This window comes from Humulus lupulus, chromosome 1 (genome assembly GCF_963169125.1).
Source record: "Humulus lupulus chromosome 1, drHumLupu1.1, whole genome shotgun sequence".
Classification (NCBI taxonomy): domain Eukaryota; kingdom Viridiplantae; phylum Streptophyta; class Magnoliopsida; order Rosales; family Cannabaceae; genus Humulus; species Humulus lupulus.
In genome coordinates this window covers 97,234,621-97,252,219 of record NC_084793.1, presented here as the reverse complement: position 1 = coordinate 97,252,219, position 17,599 = coordinate 97,234,621, and the positions used below count along the sequence as shown (strand labels likewise).

Genomic DNA, 17,599 nt, shown 5'->3' with positions numbered 1-17,599 from the left:
TTGGGTTGTGTTTTGATGCAGTTAGGGAATGTGATTGCTTATGTCTCACATCAACTGAAGGAGTGTGAATAGAGGTATCCCACTCATGATTTAGAGTTCGCGACTGTGGTCTTTGCGTTAAAGGTATGGAGGCATTACCTTTATGGGGAGAAATGTGAGATTTGTACTGACCACAAGAGCCTGAAGTACTTCTTCATACAGAAAGACCTGAACATGAGACATAGGCGTTGGCTGGAGTTAGTAAAAGATTATGATTGTGAGATTTTGTATTATTCAGAAAAGGCCAACGTGGTAGCAGATGCTTTAAGCTGGAAGGGTCGGGGACATATTTTCAGTGGAAGGCTGATATCTAGAGAATTAGCAGAGGATATGACCAGAGCTGGTATAGAGTTGTCGGTGGGCTAGTTGGCTAACATTATTATGCAGTCTACGCTGTTGGAGAGAATCAAGGAAGGTCAGTTGGGTGATCCACAACCGATCAAAATCACAGAGGATGTTTTGGCTGGAGTGTTCAGGGATTATTCAGTGTCAGAAATGGGCTTGTTGAGATACAAATGTCGAATATGTGTTCCGTTAGACACTGCTTTGAGGCAAGAGACTCAGCAAGCAAAGAACCATATCAGCATGTCGTTAGCTATATTAGACGGAATTCTCACTTTACAACAACACTGTCAATATTTAGGAGAAATTTTTGGAAGCTCAAAAAAAAAACCAAAACACGATAACATATAAGTAATAATTCTGGGCAAAAATTCTTATTTCAAATTAGTGTGATTTGTAAAGAATTTTCAATATCATTTCAAGAAAAAAAAAATCTGTTTTTTGTGTCAAAATATTTGACTTAAGAAGTTGCCTTGCGAGTCTCGGTACTGTGTGACTGTGCCTACTGCGACCTTCTAGTACTTTCTGTTAGCATTGGAAAACTACCGAAGAACCACACCACAACGCGTTTTCCTGGTAAACTCATCGACCAACCATGGGCGGAGGCAATGGGCAGAAGGCTAAGATGGCCCGTGAGAAAATTTGGAGAAGCAGAAGGCTGCGAAGGGTATTTTCTCTCTTCTTTCCTTTTCTTGGTCCAAACAATTTCTTTTTCTTCATTTTCAATTTCCATTTATTGTCAAGTTTTAAGCATCAGAGTTTATAGATCTGTTTCCTTTAGCGATTTGGGTTTTAATGGTGGTTGATTTATATAGGTAGCCAACTTGAGGCAAACAAGAAGGCCATGAACATACAGGTATTCTTTCTTCAAGATTTGAGTATTGGATTTGTTTTGTTACTTTACTATTGAACTGCTGGGTCATGAACACTTTTTCTTTTGGGGATATAGAGGTTGGTACACATGTATTTATTATATGTAGAGTATGTGATCTTGATTTTCTGAGCGGCCTTGAGCCATTGACTATTCTAATGTTTTGCCTGGATTAGGTGCTGGAATTGGAATTTATGTTTTATTGATCCATTTGCGTGAATTGATTATCTTAAGGATGTGTTTTTCTCTGCTCCTTGGAGCTGTTTAACAATGGTTTATGGTTGTCATTTTAGGCCTGAACTCTTTCGCTGAGGCTTCTCATCTTTCCCAACTTGTAACATGAAGTTATATATTCCTAAAAATACTATATCCAGCCGGTGTAAATTCTGAAAAATAATTTCTTGTTTCTCGTATCATTTCTTCTGATATTATGATACAAGATTTTTTTTCCAGCAAAAAGATAATTTTTCTTGTATCATGATCTAGTATTTTGAGTTATTTTCTTATCTGTAGTGTATTTACTAAGTTAAGTCCATCTCATTGGTTTGGTTCCCCTGTTAATTCAACTGTTTCTTCCTTGATTTCAGCTCCTCCCAAGAATGGGACTCGCTGATCAGAATTAACTTGTCATATCCATGCCGAAACTTGTTCACTCAGAAATATTACAGTAGTTTCATGTTTTTGTTTACACAGTTTTGGAATAGAAAATTACTCTACCAAAATTTTCTCACCTTACTTAAATTTTCCTTGACTTCAAGACCTGCGTGGCTCCTATGCTCTATGATGTTTCATTTTTTTTTTTGGGGGGGGGGGGGGCTAATTCAGCTTCTGTAACTACATTTTTGCACATATGATGCTCCTTGACAATGAAAACATTCTAAGACGAAGTCACTTGAGTATCTCAATGTCAATGTTCTCGAGTTACTAAGTTCTCGTCTTTAGCCACTGGTACTTCATTCTTTAATGTTTTGAGAACATGCATGCTTTAATCCCTTCCCCTTGATATTACAATTATCTTATTTGTGCTGATGAATTAGAGTCCATTCACATTAATAAAGGTGATGACTTGTTTTGTTGTTGTTCAATTACTGCTGGTGGTTGGCATTGGTTTGGTGTCTTCAACAACACATTGCAGTGCAAGGTGTGCATGCAGACATTTGTGTGTACCACAACGGAGGTGAAATGTCGAGAACACGCTGAAGCAAAGCACCCTAAGGCCGATGTGTTTACTTGTTTCCCACACCTTAAGAAATGATCCTAGGCTGTAGAATTGCATATTGGTAAATGACGCTAGAAACAATGTTGTACTTATGCACCATGCTACTAGTACTATGTTTTCAACAACTTGCTTGATGAAAAATAAATTATATCAAAAGAAATTGCTGATGAAGTGTGCTAGGAAATGATGTTTCTTAATGTTGATTAACTCTTCTTTTTCCTCTTTTGCTTGCATGTACTTTATAGTTTTTTTATCATTTAGCCCCATTTAAATCAAGAGCATTTGAAATATGGCCAGAACATGTTGAAAATAGGAATCTGTGGGAATTTTAAACCACGATATATGTGATTTGGAGAAGAGATAGGTTTGCCATGGCTCATATGGTAAATTTAAATTTGAAGTTGTATTGGGTCAATTTTAATTTGGATATTACCATGATGCAAAAATAATATTATTAAGTTGAATAAAGCCTGAATTAGTGTGAATTGTTGATATAAAATTATTAAAATAAAAATATTTAAAAAAACTTTATAAATATAAAATTAATTTTTTTTACAAAATAAAAATATTTAAAAATTAAATAATTACATTTTATTTTTTTATTTTTAATAATCAATATAATAAAATTTTGTACAAAATTATTAAATTAATATTTCATTAATTTTATTTATTGGATGAATGATTGTGATTGATTTAATAGTTTATTAAAAAATTAATATTAATTAATATCTAATAACCAATCCTTATTGTTTACTTGCTATTTATTTAAAAATAATTTAATTAACCTGACAAAAAATGATTTAATCAAGATTTAATATATTTTTTAAAAACAAAATTAACATAATTATTAGTACATTTCTAAAATAGAAATGTATTCATTGGCATCATCGTAGTCTTTCTGTCCTATTAAAATAAGTTACAGATCGGCAATTCAATGTATTTATGAATTTACTATTTTTTAATTCAAGACATTTTTAAATTTTGTTAATTTTATCATTATTCACACACCACATCTGACAGTTGCCAATTATTTTTTTTAGGGAATATAATTTATTATTATATAGATTGAAAACGACATAACATACAATCTAGCTTTATTGTCTAATTAAAAAGCATGTAAAAATATTTCAAAAAATTAGACAAAAAAAGTTATAAAATAAAACAATAAAAACTCACTTGATCGCATCTGAAACTCATCGAAGGCGCAAGATTCTATCTGAAAATTAAATAAGATTTATAAATTACCAAAATACATTTTATATAAATATATAAGGAGTTTTTGCTGTGCGGGCGTTCAGCTACGATTTTTATTTTTTATATGAAAATCACTGCAGGATTTTTAAATTTTTGTTAGATTTATTTATACTTTTTTTTAATCACACCAGCCTTTTAAAAATACTTTTGTCAGTATTATTTATAATCACACTAGGATTTTTAAAATTTTGTCCGATTTATTTATACTTTAATTTTTTTGCAGCCTTTTTAAAATTTTGTCAGTATTATTTATACTTTTGTTTTTTTTTAATTAAAATGACAACAAATGTATATACAGAGTTAGAGAGAGAAAATAGTGTCTTGTTACAGTTTTTAATCAAAATCACAGAGAAAAATTGGTGGTGCCTTATCCCTCTCTTCCTTCTCAAATAACATTATCTTCCTCAACAAGAGAAGACAATATGAAGAGGGAAATTTTCTGGGTTTCATTGAGGGAGGCGAAGACAAAGGGAAAAGGTGGAAACCAACCTCGGCGGGGGAGAACAACGGTGGAAACCAAGGTATCCCATTTGGCATATATCTGGTATGATTGACTTGAAACTCTATAGCAAATCAAATGCTGTGATTTTGATTTATATAACTCTCAGTTCTTACTCCTTCAGCTTAATATTCTCTATGATTTTTTTCCACTACAAAGTATGGACCTTTTGTGTTATACATGCAAAATTTTCTTACTTTACTACATGGGTTGGTTTTGTTCTTGGTTTTTGTGGAGTTGAGTTGAGTTTTCTTGCTTGCAAGTGTGTTAGTTACAGTTTAGCTTAGGTTTTGTGGAACTTATGGTACAGAAAAACAGTGTAGGGTGTAGCTCTTAAAAAGGAAAAGATAGCCACAGAAAGAGTTTTCTTTTTAATTCCTTAATGGCTAATCTAATGCATGACAGTGTTTATCTGTGTCCACCAAAACGCAGCTCTATTATGGTGGCTCTCAGTTGGGTAGCTATCTACAATCTACTTTTTCGTCTCTTGACACCCCCCCCCCCCCTTGTGTTGCTTCTATGTGAAATACCAGAAAAGCTTCTGCTGACCTCCTATCTCCATTCTTCCCAACCCACCCTAAAAAGTAATTTACCAAGAAGTGAGGACCATTGCCGTGCCTGCTTCTCACAATTATTTTTCCAGGAGAAAAAATAAAATTAAAGTGTTGCAAAAACAATAAAACAAGGGTTTCTTCATTATTTAGACTCAATTAACTTGTGTTTATTTGCCCAATGGTTCAATGTTTGTGAAATTAAGTTTGTGTTTTTGTTCATTTTAAGGGAGCATGTGTCTATTGGGGTTTTAATTATTATTAATATGAGGTCAAACTTTAGATCTTTGTTCTTTCCCATTTTCATTCATATCAAGACAATTTAATCTAAAAGCATTTTCTGTCATGTTTATTATTGTGTCAGTTTTCAGTAGTTCAATGGCTTTATATTTTTTCTTTTTATAGACTCCACTTGGACAATATATTCAAGTTTGCACACCATTAATCTTCTTAAGTGCACCCTTCATATAACTGTAGAACAATGACTTTCCAGTAGTTTAATCTAAAAGCATTTTCTGTCATCTTTATTACTGTGTCAGTTTTCCAGTAGTTCAATGGCTTTATATATTTGTCTTTTTATAGACTCCACTTGGACAATCAATTCAAGTCTACACACCATTAATCTCTGAAGCCATTCCATATATATCTGTCAACTTTTATTTTTAATATGTAGAATGTAGTAGGGATGTTAATTTCTTCCTTTATGAAGTTGGTGGGTTTCAATGTTCGGGATGGTAATTTCTTAACGCAGTGATGGAAGGAAATGATGATAGAAAATGTGATTTATTTTATATCTGTTTAGTTTTTCTATGTAGCTGAAAAGAAAAAGCATTCATTAAATTGAAAATGTATTTGAAGATATGTAAAGTTGATAGACATGTGTTTGTTACATGTAATTAACATTACTCTATGGTGGACTTCATACTAATTTTTCAATTTTCATAGTTTTAGTGAAGGTGATACCCATTTCTGATGAGGTACAACTGATATCGAACGTTTGCGATAAGAATTTATGAAAGTAGTGAATTCTTCCAATTTGTTGTTTTTATCCCATTTATATTCAATGTATAATTCTCATCTTGTGAATTGGTCGGTATATTTTTTTTATACATGGTTAGTTATTTTAAAAGCTATGGCCCACTTTCAAAGTTAGTAGTGGTACGTAAATATTTCAATTGTTTTAGTGTTTTGTGACTATAACGGTGGTTCTGATTGATAATTTAGTGTATAATTAGGGATTGTGAAGAGGATAGAAAATAGATTTAAAGTAGGCAGAGCAGTTTATTTGCTTGCCCAATGGTTGTGGTTTGTGAAATTAAGTTTGTGTTTTGTTCATTTTAAGGGACCATGTTTGATGTGAAATAAATTTGGAGGTAAGTAAAAATTTTCTTTATTGATGGTACTGTGGTAGGTTATTACGGATAAAAAGAAGTTAAGTAAAATATTATTGGCATTGATTTCACATGGGGCTGGAATAAAAGTATTTAAACATGAACTTGCTTCTATGGTTACTCCGTAATTCGTTAACAAACGTTGAAGATGAGATTATGTTAGAAAAATTGGTTGAGGAAGCTATGCGGATAATGATGAAGTTGGAAAGTTGGAACATGAGTTTAAAGAATCTTTTTTCTCAATCGTAGGTGAATGTTGCAGATAAATTATTGGGAAGCATTTCTTCCGATACTATGAATGTTTCGATTGGAGATCTAGATTTTCAGCTGAGTGGTGAAGGTGCTACTAATGTTGATTATGCCGGAGTTGACTTGCATCCAGTTGGGTTTGTTGATAGAAACTTTGTGGAGGATGAGGGGCTGTTGCATAATATGGGTCTGGTTGATAATTTCGAAATTGAAGGACAGGATATTTGGTTAGTTTCGTTGAATGGGAAAAGCGGAGGGGATGACACGCAATTGAATAGTTCAGATGATGTTATATTGTCAAATGCATGTGCCAACATCGACTCAGGTGATTTGAAGTTGAAGCTTCACTCTGAGGATCAATACCATTTAAATATTTTGAAAGTTGATGAGGTAGATGTAAAAGAAAAGGTGAACGATGAATGTTACACAATGGTTACGCCAAGGAATTTGGTTGAGGTAGACGTTGCGGATGGAGATATTGATGTGGTAGGAGATTTGGTAGATGCGGTCGTGAATAATAATTTGGCTAAGACAACATTACAGGAGGAACAATTGGAAAAGTGTAGTCCTCGTATGTGTATAGAAAATCGTATGTCTACTGAGGAAATATTTGATAGTAATTTAGTGAATACGGGTGCTGAAATATGTGTCTTTTGTAAGCATCTTGATGGAATCACGGATATGTAGACCTTCGGGAAGAGAAGATCCAACACTAGATTTTGCAGTCTAAAGGATGAAATAAGATGGCACTTCAAAGATGAGATGGAGTTGGTCCTTCAGTACGGTGGTTCTGAATTTGATTGTGATATGTTCGATGTGAGAGACAATGAAATTGGATTCTTTAATGCGCCATTGAGTTTCTATTGATGGTATTTTGAATTTTATTAATTATGTTATTTTGCAGTAAAGTGAGTATTTTGATATTGTGCATATGTGAAGGGGATGTTATGTTAATTATTTGTATGTTTTAACAACAGCTTCTAGGTTCTTTATTCCCAACAAGGATAATTAATCGTGGGGTGTGGGGAGATCTGGATGATTTACATGGCTGGAGAAAATTATTGTGAATTATGTTCTTGACCCAACTTTGTCAGCCAAGTAAATTTTATATAGGTTTTTTGGTATTGAATGCTCATTTGTAATGTTTTTATCGAAAGTTATAATTGTTTTATAAATATTTTGTACATTGAGATTGTATTTCTTAGGGATAAAGTGATTGGGAGGAGGGCGGACTTTCTAACATTGAATGCACATCAACTGGTTAGCGCTAGAGTAAGTTTAATGGTGTGAAAGTTATTTTTTAGTTAGTTATATTCCATTATTTTTAGTAATGTATTAATTTTGGTGACCAATATTTTTTTCAGGTTGTAAATTGTTTAGTAGAGATTTTATCAGTAGAGGAGGTTCATGGACGTGGTAAGAGGAGAAGGTGTTGGTGGATTCCGACAGTGTTATCAGTGATTTTTATTTGGTTTTAATAAGTAATATAATATAATGTTGTTGTGTTACTAGTGAGTTGTATTATGTGTGATGTTTTTAACAGTACCAAATAACAAATGTTGGAGTAATTTAAATTGTTTATAGCGTCCTCATTCATACAATTTTTCTACTAAGAGCGAAGGAAAAAATCAGGAAGAGTGGTGTGGAGAAGTTGGTGATTGTGAGAAGGTATTGATTAGGAGTAGGTTGAAATTTGAAAATTGAGTTTATTTTTTATTTTTTATGTATGGTATTGGCATAATGGGTTGTTTCGTTGTCATAGGCATATGCTTCTGTGCTTGCAAAGAGACATTGGTTTCTTGCAATTTTGAAGTTCGAAAAGAATCTTGTTGAATTGTATGATAACCTCAAAATTCCTTCGACACCATTTGGTCTTGCTATAATTGAGAATATGGTAGGTGTTTACTAGTGTTTGATTTATAGTTTTTTAGCATGAATTTGATGAGGGAGATTGATTTTGAATGTAGAAATTTGTTTGGAACAATTTCTTTTGTTTTAGTTGGGGTCAATGGACATTGTATTCAGTAAGACGTTGAAGGAGGTGCAAGGGAGTGATTTCCGTTTCCGGAGTTTTCATATTGAGCAACCTGTATCTCACAGCAAGGAGTGCGTACAGTACGACTGCAGTGTGTATGTGATGAAGATGCTTCTACAAGAATATGTGCCTGAAGTTCTAAGTCGACGGACATATGATAAAATAGATGATTTGGAAGTAGACCAACTAATGTATGTAGTTATTTATTCAAAATATTTTGCTAAAGTATCTTTTTCTTTTTTTACTACAATGTATAGGGAATTGTATTAATTGTTTTATTTGTGTCCTAGGTGGCGACCGAGTTGGATAGGCAACTTATTGCAGGTAGAATATTGACTTCCGGCATTAATAGAGATGGTAGTGAAAGGAGTAGGGATATATACGGTATGTGTGAAGTCTTGTAGAACAATATTATATTGATATTCCCCATCAGCCATTTCTTTTGATTGTATTCCCCGTAAATTCCAAGGTTTTATATTACAATTGCCTTGAAATAACAAAATCAATTAATATAAAATAGTGCTATGAAAGAAAGCAAATAATTGTAAGAACTTAAAAAATAAAGAATTAGGGTGGCGTTTGGTTGCAAAACAAACATGGAATGAAAATTTTGATTATTTTGTTTGGTAGAGACATTGGAATTAGTAATAGAATATAATGAACTTTATATTATTTTGACTAAATTACCCTTACTTTACTTTTGTAAATAATTTTCAAATTATCATTATTTTTTAATGTTAGTTTTTATAATATACACCATTTTTTGAATATATTATACTATATTCTATGTATAATAAACACTTTTTTTACTACAAAATTCATAAAAAGTATTTTATTTAGTTTTAATTAATTTTATTTTAGATGCCTCAATATTGAAAAAATATATATGGTAGTTCTTTTTAGATAATAGGACAATTTAATTTTAGAAAATAAATAAATGTTGTATATATATATCCAATATAAGATATATTAAATAAATATATATTTTTTTAGAGAAATATATTTTACTTGAGAGAACCAATATTTATTGAACATCTTAAAGATAAAATAAAAATTCAAGAAAAGAGAAAATAAACAATTATATAAGGAATATACTACATTGAAGATATAGAGAGTAAAGAAAAAAAAAGTATAAATAGAATAAGAGTAAAAATGAGATAAAAAAATGAATCAATTTAGGAATGACTTTGCCATCCATTTTTTAATGGAATAATAATTCTTCCATTTCAATAAAAAGTAATTTCTTTGGAAAAAGCATTCCTAGGCAAAATATGGACCAAAACAAAAGAATAGGAATCTATTCCATTCCATTCCAACCAATTCCTACCAAGCTAACATTCCCTAGGGATTTTAATTTCATCAACTTCTCAGTTTATCATGTAAATGATGATAAAGCATTCACAAGCATTAAGAACAGATCAAATAATTTAGAATATAAGTGAATAAAGAATCATGAATTCCTCATAGAAATTAACACAGATCCAAGTGGTTACATTGAAAACCCTAGAAAATAAAATTAGGTCATTTTTATCACTAAAAAAATCCTTAAAAAAGAAACTAACATAAAGTAAAGATAAATAGAAAAGAAAAGAACTCTATGTCGATCCAAGTTCCTCTCCAAAGTAATCCCAATGCTCTTCTTCCAGTCTATGTTTACAAAAAGTACCTCTTTTTTCTCTCCAAAATCGTGATTTAAACCAGATTAGCGTTTCTCCAAAATGTGAAATGATCAAAAAACCCTTCATTAAAAATATGCGATTTTCACATTTCTAGACAGCTCCTACGGTCGCAAGAGGTCATTATTGCGATCGTAGGAATACCCTAGAAATGCCTATCTTTTCTGGAATTGCGGCCACAGAATCCTCTTCCTGCGGTCGTAGGAATACCGTAGAAATGCCCATGTTCTCTGGAATTGCGGCCGCAGAATCCTATTCCTGCGGTCGCAGGAATACCCTAGAAATGCCTATCTTCTCTGGAATTGCGGCCGCATCATCTTCTTCCTGCGGTCGCAGAAATTGCCCCAAAATACTGTTTTCCACCAACTTTTGTCATTTTGTCGGTTTTTCCACCAAGTATCCACACCTATGTCACCCAAGCCCTTCTACACTTGAAAACATACAAAAGGAAGCGTAAAATATAACAAAACAAAACAAAACAAAACAAAACAAAACACCTAATACTTTACCTAAAAACACATAGATTAACGAGTCTAAAACTCGTTTATCAACCTTCGCCGGTTTTTTACTTTGGAATGGGAAGATGGAGTAGTTAAATAAAAGGAATAAATTTGCTAATTTTGGGTGATTTGGAATTGAGGTTTATATGCACCAGTTAGAATAATTTAAACTTTATAACTGACTGTAGAGGGATGATAGAATATCAATTGATTAGCATTAACTTTTGCTGGAGTTAGGAATCCATGAACATCCTTGTGATTAGTCAATTAGTGTACTTTAAAACATGATTATAATTGCTTCTACGTTTTCATATAACTAGCCTCAACAAAATAAGTAAGTCATTAGTAATAAGCCATAGAAAAGGTGTAATGCAGATATGGTGGCTTGGTTAGGTAACTTGGTGATATGAGAGTCTTCCCACCAAAAGTATATGATGATTTATACAAATAACACCATAGTAGGAAGATGAGCTAAATTGTTGGGAAACAAGTTAAATCTTATTTTGTTAAGCAACCAACGTACTACAATGATTTGCTTATTAATAACCCTTGTCTGTGTTTATTTCGGCAATAAGTTGTAGCCTTATTAGGGCTATGATGTGAATATTCATCCCCATTATCACACAGAAATAATGGGAATAATAGATTTGTATAAAATATGATTTTTTTTATGCAATATCAATGAAGTTATAATTTGTATCATTGGGCTTTAACGTTAAAAAATTAAGAGACCAGAAAATATATATATTTAAAATGAACATAAACGAATAGGAGGTTCAGACGAATGTAAATGAGAAAAATAAATAAAGAAAAAAAAAATAAGATTGGAATGTTTATGAAAGTTATTACAGTAATTATTAACGAAAATTTTAGTATTAGTACTGCATCCTTTAGTAAATTATACACTTGGCAATGTAAAATAGAAAAGGCCTAATAAGCGGATGGGATTATTTCTGGGAGCAAAGGTTTGTAAATTTCGGTGTTGAAACATGTCAAAGGCGTACGTTATTTGACATTGATTCTCCTCCGTCATCATCAACTTCAACCCCTTTCGAGTTTGTCTCCTAACATAAAAAAAAATTGGTCAGTTTTTTAGAAAATGGCTATTGACTTTGATGGATGACAGTGATCAGAAAACTCATCAAATAAAGAGTTGTAGAATGGTATGTACTACCATTTCCTTTTGGACAGTTTGAAGGATTCCTTTGTATTCCTCCACAGCCTGGGCATTAGTTGTAATTTGGTGTATTAGTCTTTCACCAAAGCCCTCCATATTGTTTAGGAGTTGTTCCTGTCTTCCTCTTTTTGTCTAGGACGCGCAGTATATATAATGAGATATATCTTACATTAAAAGGTTGAACCATATAAATGTAAACAATGTAAAAACTTATACCTCCAAACCACATTGCGGAAGAGGATTCTCAAAACTGGTTTTGAAGTTACTAGTGTTTGTTGTATTTGTTTCCTACGAAAGAAATAGATTGTAGGAAAACCTTTGGATCACTATTTCAATATGTTAAATAGCCCAACTGGAGGTAATAATTAAACAATTATTGGTTGTGCAAACAACTATTTTTTGTTTTTTTACCTTCATCTTATTGGTTGTGCTCAAAACTTGATTTCTATATTTATCCATATTCTTCACAGTTGTCTCCTCCAAGTAATGTTCTGCATTTTTTCCATTCAAACACCACGGCTTCGTAATAATGACTAGCTTCTCCTTGTAGAGCATTGACTTTGGAGGGAGCTTTGGAATACGCACACACTTGACATGAGTTGATTGCCTAGTGACTCGCTCCGCCAAATACCACTCTCCACCGTCTAGTCCAACTACTAGTATATGACACGTATTGGCTTCATCACTTTGGGCTACATAGTAAGGGTGGATGTCATCTTCTCCCCATGGACACCAATCAACCCGATCAACAATAGGTATGTTTGTTTGTTAGTTCCCAGTATTAAGTTGAAGTTTACGGTCCCCATCTTCGCCATTTAACCTGATAAAGATATATAGATATTCGTTACCTCTTCCAAAGTCAGGCGACTTAATTTTCCTCTATAGTACTTCAACAAAACATAAGGATCCATTGTCGGGGGTGGGCAATGACACCATAGTAGACTACATGGGAAGACTTTTGACGATATTGATTGGGGTGTGACACGAAGACATGGGAGGTACTCTCTCCCCCAGACCTGCCAGGTTGAAATAAAAAAGAATTAGTTATGTGTTGTAATTCAATATACAAAACACAAAACAAAACTAGGTTAAAAATTAACTTAACATTTAATATTGAACTTGTATTTACCTCCCACGTTTTCCAGAGTCCTCCTATGTAGTATGTATTATGTCTACACAAGTCATCCATTTGTTGGTATGTTAAAGCCAACCTAGCACCACCCCAATTGAAATTAGGTATGTCTGCAATACATTCAAAAGAAGGAATGTAGTATAGGTGGACCTTGTTGTTACGACGTGCAAACAGAGTTGATCCTAATAGTGCTAATATGAACACCCTAGCAAGTCTATCACAATCTTTTCCAATATTCAAAGGCATGTTCTTATAAACAGAGTACAACCAACTAACTTCCACTGTACTTTTTTTGAAAAGTGCCAAAGGTTCTCAAACCAAGGTCCTCAACAAATTGGGGTTTCTATGCACCCTCTTGTTCATTTTCAGAACTTTCCCGTACACTGGTAGGCCAGAAATTGCACTAAAATCTGTTGGAGTTAACGTCATCTCCCCGAAATCTTCAAAAATGAATGTGTGTGTTGTATCCCACCATTTTGATGCCAGCGCTTGAATGAGTGGAACGTCGATCTCAGACCGATTGATTCCATCAACTAGGGCATACATACTAGCAACTCTAATTCGTTCTCTAACTGACGACGGTAGGATATTATACCACTTCAACACAAGTAGAGAATTCCTTGCTCCTGTAATGTCTAGTAAATTTGTCTAGGTTTATAACATTTGTTAGTGGATTAATTGAATAATGTTAGTGATTTTCAAACATTAAATATGCAACACTGTATCAATAAATGACAATAAACATTAAATTGCCCCCTCAATCACAAAAATAAAGGTGAAATTAGTTGGATTTACCTTTTGTGATATGTGGGAATCCTCATTCAATCGCACTGTGGTCAAAGATTTCTTAGAGGGTGATATTTTTTGCCACCGAATACCATGTTGGCCTTGTCGGACAGCAAATTCATGGCTGAGGACTTCTCTTGTCATGCAGGAATCTATTTTCCTTTGGTTGGTTGAGGAGGTACTTACGACTTCCTCATTTGTGCCACAACAAACGCTTCATTTGGTTTGGTATTTTCACAGTGCGACATAACAAATTAATAAAGCAGGGGTACAATAATAAGTTTAACACCTACATCGTAAAATTCTTCAGCCATGCAATAACAAATAAGACAAAGCAGGGGTTTTGATTCAATTGCTATTGTTTAAAACAATAATTGTTATCATTAAAAAAATCTAGAACCATGATCATAAATAAAAAAAATCTTAAAAATACGTTTTACTTCATGAAACATTATAATAAAAATTAAATAAAACCATACGGGTGCTAACAAATGCATTCAGTGCTTACATGGTCTAGTGGTCGGTGAAGAGGAGGCTGGTGTGAATAATAGGAAGAAGTGCCTCTCTCAATGGAGATTTGTGAACCTTGAGAAGGGACAGTAAATCCGAGTCTATTTTGAAATGGGAGTAAATTTTTGTCTAATGTACCACGAAAAGTGGAAGATGAAAATACTTCAGATATTAAATTGACGTACCTACCTCACCCGCCAACCATGGCAAGCATTGATGAGGACTGTGCGAAGAGGGTCTCGATATCACAATGCTGAAGATGGAGAAGGTAGGTCATTGCCAACTTATTTGGCCCATTTATGATTGGGCTTCTGCAATAACTGGTGAAAGACTTTAGTTTACAAACACACCTTTTGTTTAAAAATTTTATGGGCCTATTCGGTAACTGTTTAGTACCATGTTATGGGCCTGTTCCGTAACTGTTTCATAACATTTTTTTTTAAACTTAAAACATGAAAAACCAATTAACTAAACATAAATAAAATTAAATATAGTTTTTTTCCCATTCTTTCTTACCTGTTCATTTCCCCTTCTTTCCTTCTTCTTTCTTCTTCGTCTTCTTCTTCTTCTTCATTACCAGCCACCCTAGTTCAACACATCTTGCTAGATAGAGCTGGATGACTGGGGGAGCAGCGGCGAGGATGGGCACGCAGCGACAAGGTTGGACCACAGAGATGTGATGCTGGACATCGGTGAGGTTGGATGTGGCTGGGTCTAATTTATTTTCCCCAAAACCCAGATCTAGATTTATTATTTCTTCCTGGTGAGCCTCTCTTCTTCTCCTTCGCTATTTCTCTTTCTCTAACTCTTTTTCTCTATCAATATTGATGGGCTTCGACTTCGACTGCGATGGGGTTGGGTTTATGGGCTTCGACATCTATGGCGACAAGCATGTAGCAATGGTGAGGTAAGATATGTTATTTTTATTTTTGTGATTATATGTTTGTGTGTTATCTGATTTTTTATTTTTAATTCATTAAATTGTATTTGTTATTTTTGTTTTTGTTTTTGTTTTTGTGTTTTTGATTTTTGATTTATTAAGCCCTGATGCAGTCCAGATTTTGGAGTTTGAGTCTAGGAGATATCTGGTATTTTTTGCCTTGAAAAGATGTTGGTTTCAATGTTAATAAGAGATGTGCTAGTAAGATTGAAGTGGTTGCAGACGTACATCAGATTTTTTACAGAAGGAAACCCCAAACATGAGTAATTTGTTGTTTGCAATCCCTATATCCAAAGTAAAATATAAACTTAATAATTCTATGTGTAACATGTATAATAGTTCGCTCTAAAAAAAAAAAGGATTATATATATATATATATACATGAATGTGCCGTAATATAGCCACTCAGAAGTTGAATAGATAAGTTTATCACATGTTTGCGTTCTATATTTTGCTTATAAATTTAATATAGATCTGGTTTTGCATAAGTTTTATATTTTGTTTACATTTTTGCTGGCTTTATTCTTCGTTTCGTGCTTAATTATTATGGTAAATGTGGCTGAAGTTTTTTTTTACTTCTGATGTGTTGATGACATATTTTTATGTTGCAATCTTGCAATGATATCTTTGTTTTGCTAGTTTATTACTTTCCGTATATGCTTAACTTGGTAGTGATTGATCTAGATAAGATAAACCATGTATTCATATTCGTTATGGCTATATTGGATGATGGGTAAGGAAATCTAAGTTATTGACTCTAGCAATGAACAGTGGATATAATTTAGGTTGAACTTTGTTATCTACTTGAGTGAGAGAGAACTCTGTTATTGTCTTTCCCATTCTTTGGTAAACTATATTAAGTGTATATAGGCTTCATGCACTCTGTAGATCAAGTAGTGCACTAACCATGGTTATATCTGACTTTATTCTACTTAGGCTACTTTGAAAAGATTGGAGATACGCAAAGGGGAACAAAGATAGTTCTAGTATGGTCTAGTCTTGTATTTGAACTACTTTTTTATTTTTATTTTTCAGGACTTCTTTTATGAACTACTTTTCTTTTTTAGCAAAGTCAAATTTTGGAAGAAGACACATTGAAGCAATTTGTGTTTTATGAACAAGGCATGAATCGGCTAGCGGTAAAGGCTAGGTGGCTGTGGTGTTGGCTTCAATTTGATTTTTATTTTTTCATTTCAGATGTGATTAGTGTATTTTCTAGGTTTCAGTATACATAAACATAATTATTGTAATTTTTGGATAAGATTTTCCCCTTTGATGTATTACATTCAGTTAAAATTTATGAGATTTTGTTTCATCTTTTTTATTTTTAATTTTTAAATTTTTTTATGACATTCGGAATGGAATAATGTCCGTTGCTATATGAACCTACTGAAACTGACATTGCCCGTCTTTGTATCATAGAGCTATGGAATGCCCGTTCCTGTAGAGTTTAGAAAATAAATAATAAAAATATGTTTACCAAATATAAGGTAAGGCTATTTAATATCGGCATAGTACACTTGCAAAATATAAATAACATGCAACCATTAAAGAGCCTAAGACTCTAACACCATATCATTAGAAGACCGTGACAAACCTCCATATCTGCAGAAATACTGACCATGTATTCTGCATATGAGTTATGCTACACATTTATAACATAGTGTTCAATATTAACAACAATACAAATTTTTTCGTAATATGGTGTCAATCTAACCTTGAGAAATCCCATTACTCCACCGATTTGAATCGTAGTCATATGGTTCTTCATCTACCACGCAATATGGTCACCCATTTGTGTGTTCGACTCAAACTCTCTTCCTTGACTGCCTCCCACTTCATCTTCTTCAAAATTGAATGTTTTGTTTTCTGGCCATTGATGACTGCCTTCATGATTTGCATATTCTTCATCTTCTTCATTTTCGGAATCTTCGAAATAGACACACTGTTCCTTTCCCTTAAGTCTTTTAGGGCATGTTAACTTGTTGTGACTAGCCTTCTTGCATAAACTACATTTCCTTTCGACACTATTTCTTGTTCCTGATATTTTCCCAGTCCCCTTAGATTTGGTGAATTCTGGGTCTTGCACAATGAACTGGGAAGCCCTATGCATAGGGAGGTTGGACGTGCAACTATCTCCACCAATCACTAAAGCTTATTTCAATGTTGCACAAATTCGATCAATTTCGAGTGTAGCCATTCAATGTGCATAGTCGGTCCTACTCGCAAGGAAGGCAACCTCATTCATTCGATTACTTCTTTGTCCAAACCTAGCTTTTGGAGCGTGGTTTTATCAATATGAATACAACTATCATTCCATATTGAACCTTCTCTCGATCGAGCTTCAATTGTCCATTGCATCACAATAAGTGACTTTGGCATGTGTCCCATGTCCAGGTGCTTCATTACGACAAACATATGCCTACAT

General features: G+C 33.3%; 1 protein-coding gene, 1 long non-coding RNA gene and 1 pseudogene across 3 annotated transcripts; all 3 read left to right on the top strand.

The window, feature by feature from the left end:
- The first annotated feature begins 765 nt into the window (after positions 1-765).
- On the top strand, positions 766-2,642 carry LOC133796212 (uncharacterized protein At2g23090-like; annotated as a pseudogene).
- Positions 2,643-5,905: 3,263 nt separating this feature from the next.
- LOC133814748 (uncharacterized) lies at positions 5,906-8,942 on the top strand. 2 transcript variants are annotated; one of them, XR_009884801.1, is made up of 4 exons: positions 5,906-7,687; positions 7,780-8,309; positions 8,415-8,641; positions 8,741-8,942. XR_009884801.1 is itself a non-coding variant. In XM_062247672.1 (2 exons), exon 1 carries the CDS (start codon positions 6,461-6,463, stop codon positions 7,100-7,102), a length of 642 nt encoding a protein of 213 aa, XP_062103656.1. In that variant the 5' UTR covers positions 5,906-6,460; the 3' UTR covers positions 7,103-7,687; positions 7,780-8,942. The 2 variants fall into 2 exon arrangements, 1 of the variants encoding a protein (XP_062103656.1); XM_062247672.1 differs by having other exon boundaries at positions 7,780-8,942.
- Positions 8,943-14,652: 5,710 nt separating this feature from the next.
- LOC133796208 (uncharacterized) lies at positions 14,653-16,495 on the top strand. Its single transcript, XR_009875420.1, has 2 exons — positions 14,653-15,138; positions 16,207-16,495. It is a non-coding gene; the product is annotated as an uncharacterized LOC133796208 (long non-coding RNA).
- Positions 16,496-17,599: the final 1,104 nt, after the last annotated feature.

Bases quoted from the DNA above. Each gene is read 5' to 3' on its own strand.
- LOC133814748 (XM_062247672.1), top strand. From the start codon at position 6,461: ATGAATGTTTCGATTGGAGATCTAGATTTTCAGCTGAGTGGTGAAGGT.